General features: G+C 42.0%; 1 protein-coding gene across 4 annotated transcripts in view; it reads left to right on the top strand.

The window, feature by feature from the left end:
- dac (dachshund) overlaps positions 1 to 12289 on the top strand; it is a 235431-nt gene extending 223142 nt beyond the window's left edge. For 3 of the 4 annotated variants that reach the window (XM_043411371.1, XM_043411373.1, XM_043411372.1), the window contains exons 11-12: positions 6937 to 7023; positions 9029 to 12289. In XM_043411371.1, the coding sequence (XP_043267306.1) occupies positions 6937 to 7023; positions 9029 to 9081 (140 nt within the window). In that variant the 3' untranslated portion in view covers positions 9082 to 12289. The remainder of the gene's footprint in view (positions 1 to 6936; positions 7024 to 9028) is intronic. The other variant, XM_043411374.1, reaches the window with a different exon arrangement.
- The last annotated feature ends 1797 nt before the right edge of the window (positions 12290 to 14086 follow it).

Genomic DNA, 14086 nt, shown 5'->3' with positions numbered 1-14086 from the left:
AGAGTGAAAAAAAGGCTAAGAGGGTGTCGAGCGACCGAAAGAACGAAGGGTATAAAGCGAAGGCTGAAGGGTGCTGCAACCGGAAATATTGGGGTTGTAGAGGGTGCACGATTTTCAGGTCTCTCTCCACATCCATCCCCGTAGCACAGAGCGTCATGATTACGAGGTGCGATTTCGTCGGCCAATTTTTTCGCTCGCCAACTAACCTCCGTTTCTTGTCTCTCCTCGTGTTGCCCTCGCGCTGCTCTTTCCTTTATTTTTATTTATTCTCTCCTCATAATACCTATCCAACCGAAAGCGAGTGGCAGAAGACATGCACAATCACCGACCGCGAATCCACAACAGCCCTTAACAAGGATAACCGCGGGGGCGCAAACACTCGCACACGTACACGCAGAGCTTACGGTGTGTACGAACTTTTCAGGGATTTACTGCTCGTTGGAAAACGAAAAGAAGGAACACGAACGGGAAATAAAGCGCGGGGGAGTGAGACATGATACGAGAAAACGTAATAATATTGCGGAGGCGCTACCGCCGGGATTATCATATAAAAACAAATGTTCCACCGGGACAGAGCAAAGAGAAAGGAGAGCCAGGTTTTTCTTTCTATTCGAATTTCCACCGACGCGTCACATCACGGCTCCGAGATCTTATCTCGTTTCTCCGGAGCCAACAGATCGGCCCAGCCAGAGGTGAGGGGATCGAGCCAGATTTTAAATAAAATTTGGGGAAAGCTTTTTCTTCATCTCATATTCCTCCGGGCGAGAGAAAAGGGGCAGAGGAAAATCAGGAAGAGAGAAAAGGGAGGGGAATGAAATCTCGATGTTCCGGGAGGGCACGAGCCCTCGCTTTTATTTACCGAAGACTATAATACAGGGATTCAATATTAATAACGAAAATTCGTCTTTGTCGAATTCCCACGCTCGTTTATCATTATCGGTATCAGCTTTATTCGCAATTATGTTGATCGTGGCCATGTGACTTGGGGCATCGAATGTTTTATCAAATCTTTCATCCGCAGTGTATGTAAATATTGTGACATTTGGAGTGTCACTGTGAGTCTAAGAAAAGTTTCGATCACCATAAGAAATGAAAGATCGTAAAATGCTTTGTATCTGAAGGAACGAAAGCTTGGAAAAGTTGAAATTCTCTCGGTTTTTTATTGCTCCTTCTCACTCATATTTGCAGATCACTTTTCCCCAAGTTTTTCTGTTTGCACTCCATTCCGTTCGATCTAACCTGGCGTTAAAACGCGGGAGATCAGGCGGCTTGTTATTCCGTCCTGCTTCAATTTTTCTTTTAAAGAAAAGATGGCACAGCGAATATTCTCAGCCCCTTAAAACGCGGCTCTCTCTCTCTCTCTTCGCTGAGGGCACGATTCGGGGTAGGCGACTGAAAAAAAAAACAGTAGCGAGGACATATATCGCTGAGATTATAAGCGATAAAAGAAGAGAAAAAATTTATTAGAAAGCGAGGAAAGAGATGGGGCGACGAAAAAGAAAGCGGATTTTCAGAGCCTACGGAAATTCGAAATTATGAGAGACTCAGCCGCGGGAACTCACGATCCAAAGAAGCAAAAATTTATTCACCGACACGATGAATTCCGGACCAAATCGTCAGAAGCACGACCTCAGCTTCACTTTATTTTATCCCCGTCACAGTAAATCATAAAAAAACCACTGAATTTCGAGGACTCGACATTTGTTGGTTTCATTCTCCCAGCGCGAGCTTCGGTCAATTGGATTTTTTAATCAGACATTTGAGTAGTTTTAGCAATACTTTAGGGGAAGAAAATGCCAAAAATCGCGTGTACCATGACCGCTCGCCCACTCGCAGGAATGATTGAAATTTCTGTAAAAGAGTGAGTACGTGACGCGAGTGATGCGACCGTTAATTTCTCCTGAAAAATCCCGTACACGAAGACCGTAGACGACAAGACGATGCAAAAGAGCAAGAGACATTCTTCTTTCGCTTTTCATGTCTCCGTATAGCTCAGCGCACTCACTCGCCCACTCTTCTTTTCGTCTTTGCTCTTCTCGTTCTCTCTCGATTCATACAATTTCACGGTTCGCTTGACGCATTCTCAAGAACCATACCAGCGTGTGAGTAACGAAGAAGTTGAGAGTGAGAGAGGGAGGAGGGAGACAGAGGAAGAAAAAAGTATGTAAAACGCAGAGAGAAACGCGTGTGCTGTCGCTCGTGCCACTCTCTGTTTTACATAAAGATCAGAGCATTAAAAACGCAACGCTACACGAAATCAACCCTCTAAATTTAAAAATCGTCTCAGTTTCGCCCTGCCCTTGTGAAGCTCCTCAAGAAGTTGTGACTCGACCCGAGCCCTTTGCATCTTTTTCTTTTAAGTGTAATTATCCCTCCCCTGTGGCTCTCGATGGAAGCACATAAGAGGCAAATTTACGAAAGACTGGAGACGAATTAATTCCGAGATCACGAGATTATAATTCCCAGTCGCAAGAGTGCTTAATGAAGTGCGTTAACTCTAATTGCACCATCGAATAAAACCGAATGAATATTCCCAAATTAATTGTCCTTGACAAAATTTTGACGACTCGCCATCAACAAGCCAAACCGTTTTTCCTCAAACGTGTTTACGAATTGAAAAATCCTCGATCTCCCCCATGCCCAATAATTCGCAATGATCACTCGACGAGTTTATCACGCGGTAGTTTCAATGCATCTTCCGGCTGTGTACACACACGACGAGAGGGGTTTTTGCTAAGATCTAACGAGACTTGAGGATTTACGATAATGCACAAACGCGTGTCTTACTTCGAAGATTCGTTTAACGAGATAATGCCATGTCCGCTGCGATAAAACGCGTACACCTACGTGATATCGTACAGAGATCTTTTCGATAATCAAACGTGCTACGCGGGAGCGAAGAGGCTGCCCAGTGAAATATCCCTCGGGGGTGCAGGAGCGCGGGGCAACCGTACAATGCGATAGAGTTTGGTACAATGCGTCGTGCGAAGAAGGCCGTTGCGAGAGGGCTATATGGATATACAGTATCGATCGGAAATCGAATAAGAAGAGGGAGAAGAGGCGCCGGCAACACAATGCGTGCATTTTTACTGCAGCGGGAAGCGCGAGAAGTTTCTTTTTTCCTATCGTACCAACTGCGGTAATAAGAACCAGAAGAGCGTTCGCGATAAACGAAAGAGTCTTTCTAACTTTCCGTGTATATACATATTTATGGGTATGTATTGAGATATGTGTATGGGTATTGGATGCTTTGGGATCGAGAAGACGGATCTTCCATCTTTGAAGATTAACGATACGCCTTTTTCATTCGAATTATTCGATGGATATTCACTTTTGCCGGCGCGCACAGGCAGAAGCTGCGGGAGCAGGTCCGGTTCTTTTCGTTTTTTCTCTCTCTCTCACTCTTTGGGCCTTTCTCATTCTCGTTCTCTCTCTCTCTCTCTCTCTCTCTCTTCATTACTACATATATATAAATATTTCTTTCTTTTCTTCGACTTCTTTTTCTCCGGTGACTTCGTGTCCTCCTTCGAGGCAAGCCAGTCCCCTTAACCCCGCTGTTATGGTCATGGCATTGTGTCGGAGTTAATTACGTGCGGATAAACGCAGAGTCATAGCGCGTGGAGGAACCAAGGCCCACGATGCGTTTCTTCCACAGCGAGCAGGGCCTTTGCTCTCTTAAAGCTTTGAAAACACGATACGAAATAAATGAATGAAGAATGAAACAAATGTGTAAGAAATAATCAAGGGCCAGGGGAATAAGAGTGGAGCGAGGGTGAAGAAGGAGAGAAAATGTGCGATCGAGAGAGTTTTATAGAAGATGAAACTTCTCGAAACAGTTTAGACTCCAAACAGTCTCGCCGAAATTTTTTCTTATTGTTACTCACTATTTGTCAGGCTTCGCAAAACGGTGGCGAAACGTCCCGGGACGCTTCAGATTTCATCTTTCACTTTCATCGCGTCCTTGGAGATCGTGGATTTTCTTTTAGTCCTTGACCGTGAACTCTTCGTGCGCTTTTAAATACTTTGGAGATTGACCCCACGAAGTTTGCGAATAAAAATCGTAACTTCGCGCTCACTTCGTCCTACTTATGAGTCGAACCGAATTTTTGGAGGCTCGCGGAATATCCAAAACTTTCGCACTTTCCGTCCCACTCTGTAGCCACTGAACATCGTTTTCGTTTCGCCCAATAACGCCAATGTCGTTCCAATATGTTTTTGAAATATCAGAATCACCGCCCTATTCATTCGCCCTTTCTTAATGATCGTCGATAAAGAGTATTTACACGTTGTTGAACACGGCAACGAAACTGGGGACAATTCGAATCACAGTCAGTCAGATTTGTGGCTCAATCTGCACCGAAAAGGGTTTTTGTCGTTCTCACAAAATTCCTCTTCCTCCCACCCGCTCGTCCCTTTTCTTTGTTCTCTGATTTTCTCGCTCGAGGGTTATGGTAAAACAATTTTGTTCTTCTCTCTCTCTCTCTCTCTCTCTCTCATTCATTCTTCGTCTCCTGTATTTCGTCCCTTAGCGACGAGAGACGCGTCGACAGCGACGAAAACGACGTTGACACGCCTCCGTGTGTCCCAAATCCTCCGGTATCTTGAGCAGTTAAATTGTCATTTGGATATCAAAGGGAGGAAAACACCGCGAGCCCGAGGATAAGGGCGCGTTAGGTAATTTGGCTCAGTGAAACGCAAACAGTGGGACTAAGCGTTTCGCACTCCCTTTCGCGTTCATCTACGTCTATACCCGTGTTTAAATCTGTATGGAGAATTCTGTGCCGATTCCCAAAACCCCATTTTACGATCCTCCAAAGTTGCATTCGAGTCAACGATCTTCTCGCATCGAAATCTTGAATTTCCCTACGATTCCTCCCCCAGATTTTTGACTCATAAAACCGTTAAAATCTTTCCAAAAGTAAACAGCGATTTCAACCGCCCTCAGCGACATTCGTAAAGAAAACCTTTTGCTCAAACCCAAGGTCGAATACGAATGAAGAAAATTAGCAGACGAGTTGACACGAAACGTGCATCGAGTTTTCATGAAAATTTGCATCAATGCTTTCAAAGTCGAAGAATAATTCGAAGCTGGAAGCAGGGAAGTTCGAATGCAGTTGGAGTTTTGATTTTGCACAGAATAGCTCTTGGATCATATGTATACGGTGATTTTGGCACGTTACAGTTGAGGAGTATAATTGTATGTGTTATGGTGAGCAATGTATAGATTTATACAACGCGAAGTGACGAAACGCCAGGCGTGATTCACACCCCTGCTGGTGCCGCGAGAAACAGCCCTCAGCTATTGTTGCTCAAAGCATAATGGAATCTCGGCCCCGTCGTTCTGCAGTCCCAACAGAGAGCGTTTCCTGCTATATATACCAATTTCGCGAAGAGAAATAGTATTGTATATACGCATATATAAGCGATATGCTGTGCCACGAAGCGTTTCTCCTTGCTGGTAGTTTAACCAGCCGGGCTTTAATGGCTTCTCAATTGGATTTTACCATTGCGCACGCGAGCCAGACGACTCGGTTCTATTTGTCCATCTTTCTCATCGCTGATTTTCTGACTCTCGATTTCTCAGCTCGCTCGAAAACGGAGTTGCGCAGGGTTTGGGGCGTCAATTTCGCTTGGTCCTCGCGTGAATTCTCTGCAGATTGATTTTAATGATTAGAGTCATCATTGGAGCTGATGCTTGGGAGGAATTTTTTTTTATTGCAATTTTAATTGGCGATCGAATGGAATTTCGCGCCTGCCCCGTAAGGAACCTGCAAAGCTTCCCTCCTCATTTTTCTCATTCCTTTGACATAACTCTTCATACCACGGGGATGTTATCTCGGGAGATAATTTGAATGGGAGTTTCGTCCACTCAGGTACAATAATGAGTGAAATAATAATGATAATAAGGGTAACAAGCGGAGGAATTTACGTGTATGGCACGCGCGGTCAAGAGAGATTGAGCGCGAGGGTCAGCGATGTATAATAATACAGTGTTTTGTGGACGAAAAGAAGGGTCGGAGGAAAAGGCGCGTTGGTTTTGCGTTCACCGGTTAATTCGACGTATTATCATTAAAGGGACATTTTCCAGTTTTCACCCTAATCCTTGCGGAATTCAGTGAGCAAACCTGAGCCTCCGTTGTGCTTGCCGTTGGCCCGTTCACGCCTGCCTTACCCCGTTATCCCGTTTAGTTTGCCCGTTTCACGTTCGCTCACTCGTCCCGCATCCCTTTCAAAGCCCGTGCTCGCATTTACCGCGAGCTGCACGAAACCACCACCCCTTAGAGGGTGAGTCTCGGCTTGCTTTTCCACTAATTACTCCGCTGTTCCATCTCCTCCTTGCCTCTTTTTTTCTCTCGCTCGCTCTCTTTTTCTCTCTTTCTTGTGTTTTCACACCCCGACGAATCAAGTCCGAGTAAACTGCCTGCGATTGCCATCCCCTTCTCACCTTCCCACGTCTCTTACTCCCTTCCCCAAAGTTCCCCATTTTTTCATCGCCCCAACTTCGTATTTTGCAGGTGAAGTCTCTGTACACCGGATTATGTTTGAGGGCGATCTTCTAATTCCCTCGTTATTGTCCCTTCGAAAAAAACTCTCGATTTAATTGAGTGCTCGGAGAAATCGAGATTTTCAATTCTTCCGTAACAGCAATGGGCAACTTTTTTGTTTTAATTTAAGCGTTTCACACCGTTATTTATGAACTGTATTTGGCAGTGCGTGCTTTTATGACAATCAAAAACATTAAGCATCTTTTCGTGTGATGCGAGGCTGCGAAATGAGGAGAGAACGATCACGTCACTATATAGAGATCTTCTTGGTTTTTCGGATTCTAAAATCATTCAAATTATTGGCATTAACTTTTCAAATAAATAGTTACATTTTACATAAAATTATACGTTTAACGATACCAAAATCAATTCTTTCTCTCTTCTGTCGCAGAATCGCTGGTCCAGGAGCTGGAGCAGGAAAGAAAATCGCGGCAACACCAGGCAACTGAGAGGGAACAGGTCAAGTCTCCCCTTCAAGGTTCGTTACTCAGTATTTAAAATTATGTTCCGCGCTCGGGCAACAATCGGGAAAACATTTGGTCCATGTTCTTCTTAATTGATGATAGCAATTTTTAGATTCAGGACGATAAAAAACTTGATGAATGTAACAAATCGGCCCGAGTAAACTTTCGCAGGATAATTATTTGTGAAGTGTGAGAAATGCGGCTTTTTGTACTGGGCGAGATGTTCACAATGAAAAGTGGCAAGAGCTTCGAAGAATTTCTTTGCTCGTCTTTTAATTAGAAGTTCGGACGAATAATTCGTAAATCGTCGTTGTTCTCTTCGGTGGCGAAGCTCCGTTGTTCGAAATTGACTTTCTTGCAGCTGTGTGTGTGTGTGTGTGCCGTTCGAAGACGCGAAATCTTTGGCGACATACTTCGCGATAGCAGCCCCGAATTTGAAACTTGCGGCTGCAAACGCCAAAACTTGCTTCGAGGCATCAAAACTTTAACCGCAAGGACAAAGGGCCGAGGCTGAAGAACAAAAACTATCGGGATCACAGGAGACCCGCCATCAGGCATGACTATGCGAGCCTCGATATAATCGTTTTCTTATTCGGCGTCTTTGGCCTCTTTATGCGAAAGCACCACAACCTTCCGAAGGATTTCTTATGCCGCGCGATCAACTCTAAATTCAATCTCGTTTTTTCCCTTTTTACCGCTCGATTAAACTCTCCATGATCACTCGCCTGTTAACGAAGAAGATTCGTTGTTTCAATCGACGCTATTTATCGAAACGAAAATCAACATTCCGTCGTTTAATTCGCCACAACTTTTTTTAACAAGCATTAAAACTTTATTATTTTCCCTTATTCCAGAAGGTTTTACGACCTCGACTGGCCGATTTCCCACCCTAAAATTCCACTCTTTTTTCCATCGAGCGTTAATCAAAGAAAAATGTTGGGCGTTCGGAATGAAAAACTCAATTCAAATCCACGCCTTACATCAAGAATGGATGTGTCAGTCAAACGAAAAACAAAAAAGAAACCGCGCACCCAACAAATTTTTCGAAGGGTACCCCGATCTCGATCGCATTGCACCGCATCATTGCTTTATTCTCTTACTTTCGAATGCCTTCGAGAGATGAAGATCGTCGATAGAATCTTCGATTGCTGCGTACATCCACATACACGCATAAGCGCAAGTGTTCAAAGATCCAAACAAGGGAGCGAGCGAGATTGATTTACTCGGATCAAATTGAGTCGTCACTTTTTTTATTATTGCTCCCTCGAGAAAACGAATAAAAAATTGATAATTAAAAAGTTGAAATTCAATTATCCCACGGCCGAGAGGAGGAGGCACCTTGAGGAGGGTTCGTCAGTGTCGAACGAGAGCCTCAAGATCGAAGTGTATCAAGGAAAGAAAAAAAATCAAGAAACAAAAGCAATACGAATGTTGAGCGTCTCAGGAACAAACGAAAACTTATACTAGCCCGTAAGCTGCACTATTAACGCATTATTTTCCAATCATAAGCGACAGTTCGATAAAAAGTCAAGTGGCGGCACCGTCTCAAAGGGCCACGAGCGGTAGCCGAGGCAAATATAAGGGCCGAGATGACTCGACTCCTCGATCTCGTTCAATCCAATGCTATCGGCCACTCGTTCATAATGGAACTGAACATACATTCAGCCTTTTTGTTTCGTAGTATTCTCACTTCGTTCTCAATGCATTTTCATGATGATGACTATTTTCTTCATTTTTTCTCATCATTATGATGCGATGAGCAGGCGTGATGAAAAAATTATGGAAGCAACACTTCAGAAAGACCTTAAGACGTAGAAAAAGCCGAAGAGAAAATCGTATAATGAAATCATTGAAACAATCGACTCAAAATTGCAATTGTAGCCTGTTGGATTATTTTTTTTGTGGATTCCTATAATCACAGACTCAAAGTGCAGTTTAAAAAATGTGTCGAGGCTGATGAAGGAATAGCGGGAACCAAATTTTCAATATTCGCACGTTTTTTCTTTCCTTCTGTTGCAGAATCGCGGACGGGATACTACAAGAATTCGGTGTTATTTACGAGTGCGACCTAGAGAAGAATAAACGAGGATTCGCGATCGGATGACGAACAATCGGACGGTGGAAAATCGTCCGGTACAAAAACGTTGGCTGAGATGTCATCGGAAGCCGAAAATGCACCAAAGGTTCTCGGCTCTATTGGTCAAGGCACCTGAATTTCGCGTTTGACTCTCAAACTTCGAAGACTCGTCGGATATGGTTACAGAAGAAGAGAGCCGAGTGAGAGGAATCACGACATCTCGGGATACGACGAAAGAGGCTGCGAATCCGAAACGTACAAGAATAAACAAACTTGTACGCGTGTAAATTTTATTATTAATACACTCAAGGGGAAACCCGAAAAAAAATAACCTCCGTATGAATGATGAGAAGGAGTGAAATAACAAAATTGATTAAAATATATCCTAGCGTGATCCACGATATCGGTAAAATGTACAGAACCAATAATGAGTGAGTCAAGAAAATCCATTCGAGTTAAAGTATTTGTAGATGAATGAATAATTATAAATATTCAATCATTTTATTGAATATGAATCGCGTCAAATTCTTTACCTCTGAAGGTGACAGCGAAGTATTGAGAAAAAAAGAGTCGATTGTGAAACGAGAAGGGGGAAAAAAATTCTATAAATATATAAATATATATATAAATAAACTTATAAATAAATATATGTCTTTGTATAAATAAAAATAAATGAAAGACATATCAAAAAATAAGCGCGATGAGGAACCGTTGTCGCGAGCTTTGGGGTAGAGAAAATTTCGCGATCGTTTCGTATCTCGTTCGTGCGAGTTTATAAAGTAAGTCGGACACGAGAAAACAAAATATAAGGAATAAAAATAACGATCTGCGCGAGGCTAGTCCATCTCGTATCACGCGATGAAAGAAACCATGAAAAAATCATTTCACCTGAGATTTTTAAAAACACGTGAAATCAGTATAAATATTAAGTTAGGAATAGAAAATATGAGAAAAAGAAACAACAGTGTTTTCGAGAGAAACAAAAGAGTGATAAAAGAGGACAAAAAATAATGAGCCAGAGAGAGAGAGAGAGAGAGAGAGAGAGAGAGAGAGAGAGAGAGAGCGACACAATGAGAAAAAGGGAGAGGAAGAGAGAGAGAGAGACAGAGAGAGAACGAGAGAGAAAGTAAGAAAATTAGGAAGAAAATGATGAAAAAGAGAGATATAATTTATAAAGACTGCTTGTGAATGCGTGTCGTGAATGGATGCGTTCCTATAGACATTAAATAAACAAAATAATATCCTAATATCGATCGTGATTAAGTAGGTAATCGATAAGAAAGCGCGTTCACTAGTATAACGGCTAGAAAGAGAGAGAACGAGAGAGAGAGAGAGACGTGTGCCATTCGCGCTCGTTTGATCGCAAGACAAAAATTGAAAAATAATACGAAATAAAAACTTGACAAAAAAAAGTAATAAGACGTTTTATATATGATGGGAAAGTAATCCGTGATAACAGTGATTTTTCTTCATAAATAACACGCGTCCGAGAAAAAAAGTAAATTTTAAAAGTTGAAATATAATAATAATAGTGACGATCGAGCCGGGTACTGAGCTTTCCATAATTTCAAATAAACAATTTATTCGTTCACTCAATTGATGATTACATCCAAAGAAAATTAGGATTCCAGGCACTCTACGACAAATTGGCCAAAAGTCGACAGAAGCTTTGTTTCGTTTGCATATTAAAAAACAGAAAATACTGAAACAATTCAAGATTCTAATAGTGCAAAGGGGGAAAAGAAAACCGTGAGAAAATTCTCGAATACCGCGGCTCGTTCACTGTATCATACGTAGAACTGACGAAAAGCAAAGATAAACGAAAGCAAAAGGAAGAAGAAAAAAAAAGCGATGAAAAAAAGCAACATAAATCCCAGTAGCCTCTTGAATCTAACACCTCTATTTATATAAATAAACTAAGCTATTACCCGGAAGAAATGACTAAATTTTAATCCATAACGCGAGTGTGTACGGGTATGAGTGGAAATTGAGCTGCGTGAGCGTGTGCGTGTTCCGGCGTTAAATAGTTGCGTCATTCGGCGTGTGCGCTGAAGTGTATTTCCAAGCGAGAGGATTTTTCTTCAGTCACAGAGATTCACACTGTTGTTTTTCTGTAGACCCACAAATGTATAATCGCGGTGTCGTGGGAAAATTCGAATTTTCCTATTTCCATAAAGACACACACACACACACACGCATACACTCACACACAACATGTATGTACATATAATGTCTTCGTCGTACTATATAGCGCCGCTTATACGGGAGAATTACGGTGAAGAATTCTCGCGAGGAAACATATTTCATCGGTCACGCGAGAGACGTACTCGAGATCCATGTACAAAGCCTTTTGAACAAGAAGAGAAGGATGAAAAGAAAAACTTCGAACCGTGAAAGACGGTCTTGTGTTGTAAAGTTCACATAATCGTAGTGTCTAGGTAAAAGGCTAAGACTATTACAAAAACAACAACAACAACAGTAATAGTAACAACAATAAACATTGAAATCAAAAACACACACACACGAGAAGACAGCAACGCGGACGGACGGACGGACGGACGGAAAAGTGGACACAGACACGAACCCATGCACATGAACCTTCGCGGACACACGTACAGGAAACACTAGAAATATAAAGTTGAATAATGCAAGATTCAACTCCGAGGATGCGTAGACGAATTTGTATTTGACAGTCGCCGATAAACACACCTGAGGAATTTAAGTCGTCCTATATTTCGTATATGAATTTCATTTTTTATTCGTCGAAAAAAATGATTTATATATACGTCTTTTGAAGGATACTCGAAAATGCATGCAACTTCATGCGTATACGTATACGTCGTGTGCGTGTGTGTGTATGCGCGTATGTATGTGTGCGAATGCGTGCAAGTGTATATATATACATGCATACGAATATAGATAGACGATCGAGTGTGTACATGACATGGGCATAAGTCAACTCTCGTATATCGATGATGAGAAAAAAAACCGTAAAAAATCTCATCGGTTACGAAATAAATACAACATGAGGAAACAAATGGAGATGAAGTAATGGAGCGAATAACAAGTGTGTCTATAGTTGCCTGATCAAGGCCCCACCCGCACGCCACACCGAACTCATACAATCTTAATATCGAGGCAAGAAGTGTATTCATGTAATTCAGCATTACTACGTATGAAATAAATAGTTGTTATTGTAAGAAGTGACATTTGTTGGTTGATTTTAATGCTGTGCTTTCGCAATCGATTATGCCAACTCTCTTCGAACATTTCCTTCATTCGATTTCCCTCCGAGAGAAAATTATTCTCACCCTTCAATTGAATTCGACTTTTATCGGACGGTGAATGATCCGAGCCGGTGCTGAGACAATTTCTGGGGTTCATCCACCTAGTTCAGGTAAGTAAAAAAATGTTGGGGCTTCAGAATTTTTCTTCGTAGTGTCAGAAGATTTTTCTAATGAAAAAATAACGTTTTCGTCTTGTTGGTTATTTTATTTATTGGAACGAATTCATTCGGCCTTTCAAAACGCGCATGATTTTTGGTTATTATTCTCCGCATCGCTAAATACTGTTTGGACGTTAACTCAAATATGCTACCAAAAAAAAGTGAATGGTCAAGAGCTCGCGTAGGTGCGGGAGTCCGTGTAATACTCTTATCAATCTGCCGTAACGTATAATGTAACGATTCGGAGCACGCGAGTTCGTCGCCATTGGTCGGACTCCTCGTTCGCTCCACCCTTCAGACATGAATATATTTTAATAAATAACGTTAATCCACACGTACGACCGAGACGTGGGCGTAGACCGTAAGAAAGACCATCGTTCGTGTATAAGTAAGAACAAGAACGACTGCGGACGATTCCGATGGGAGACCGTTCCTGGTACTCTTGCATGGGCACTTCTAGTCAAAATCCATTTTTATTTCGAAATAGTTCACCGGAATCTTAATTGTCAAGGTTTTGAAATAAAAGTCTGTTTTTTTTTTTTTTTCGAAAAAAAATGAGGGAACTTTGCTTTTGATTCAATCCTTTCCTGAATGGATGGGAATCTTTGACATGCTCAAATAAATTCTGGTGTGATCAGAATTGCCTGAAAATTCGCATAAGTTGACGAGCTGGATTCATCGACGAGTTTTTAACCTTGTCTAGGCACAACTCGTATCAAGTTTCGATCTAAAAAGTCTCGGAGAAATGCGAGGAATCGAAAAAATAATAATTTCTAAACATTTTTTCTGATTTTGAACAGCGAAGTTGAAAAAAACTGAAAAAGACTCGATCGCAGAGTCACCTATTGGCAGTTCTGAATCGTACACGAAATTGACGAATAATCGATGAATCGGGAGCTCGAAGGGGTGTATATTTAAATCTCGAAGTCGAGATGGTGAAAAAATATATTTCGATGCGGGTGGTGGGAAACATTTTTCCAGCAGAAATTGTGTTTGAAGGCGGGGGGGCTGATTCTCTGTAAAAATGCAAAACGCGTTTCGGCCTCACCCTGTCAGCGGATATTTTTCTGTGCGTAAGATGAGAGAGAAGGAAGGAGGGAAAAAGTGCGAGAGAAGAGCTCGTGGAAAAGCTGGAGAAAAAAATGAACGTTTGGATGCAAATGAAGGGCTTGACTTCGCGGCCTCGCGGCCATGTTTAGCTCGACTTTTCTTCCCCCTTCTCCCCTCGTTTTCATCCCCTACTCAGAGAGCACTTTCGATCTTTTTTTTCCGCGAAAAAATCGGTGCCCTCTCGCGGTTGGGCATGCAGATCTCTCATTCTGCGAAGCTTTTTCTCTCTCTCGTCTCCGCACTTGAAATTCTTCTTTCTCATTTCAACCAGCATCCTCCTCGAATCATAAAGATAACCGAATTGCTTTCGTCTCCCACTTTTTATTCGTCGGACATATTGCCATGACAATCATTTCCTTATTTGCATAATTATCGAATAAAACGGTTACGTAGTCGTGGTAAGGGGGATAAAACGAATTTGAAGAGTAGGAGAAAAATAAAGAAT

This window comes from Venturia canescens, chromosome 2, assembly GCF_019457755.1.
Source record: "Venturia canescens isolate UGA chromosome 2, ASM1945775v1, whole genome shotgun sequence".
Classification (NCBI taxonomy): domain Eukaryota; kingdom Metazoa; phylum Arthropoda; class Insecta; order Hymenoptera; family Ichneumonidae; genus Venturia; species Venturia canescens.
The sequence above is the reverse complement of the archived record's forward strand: the minus strand, read 5'-3'. Positions and strand labels throughout refer to the sequence as shown.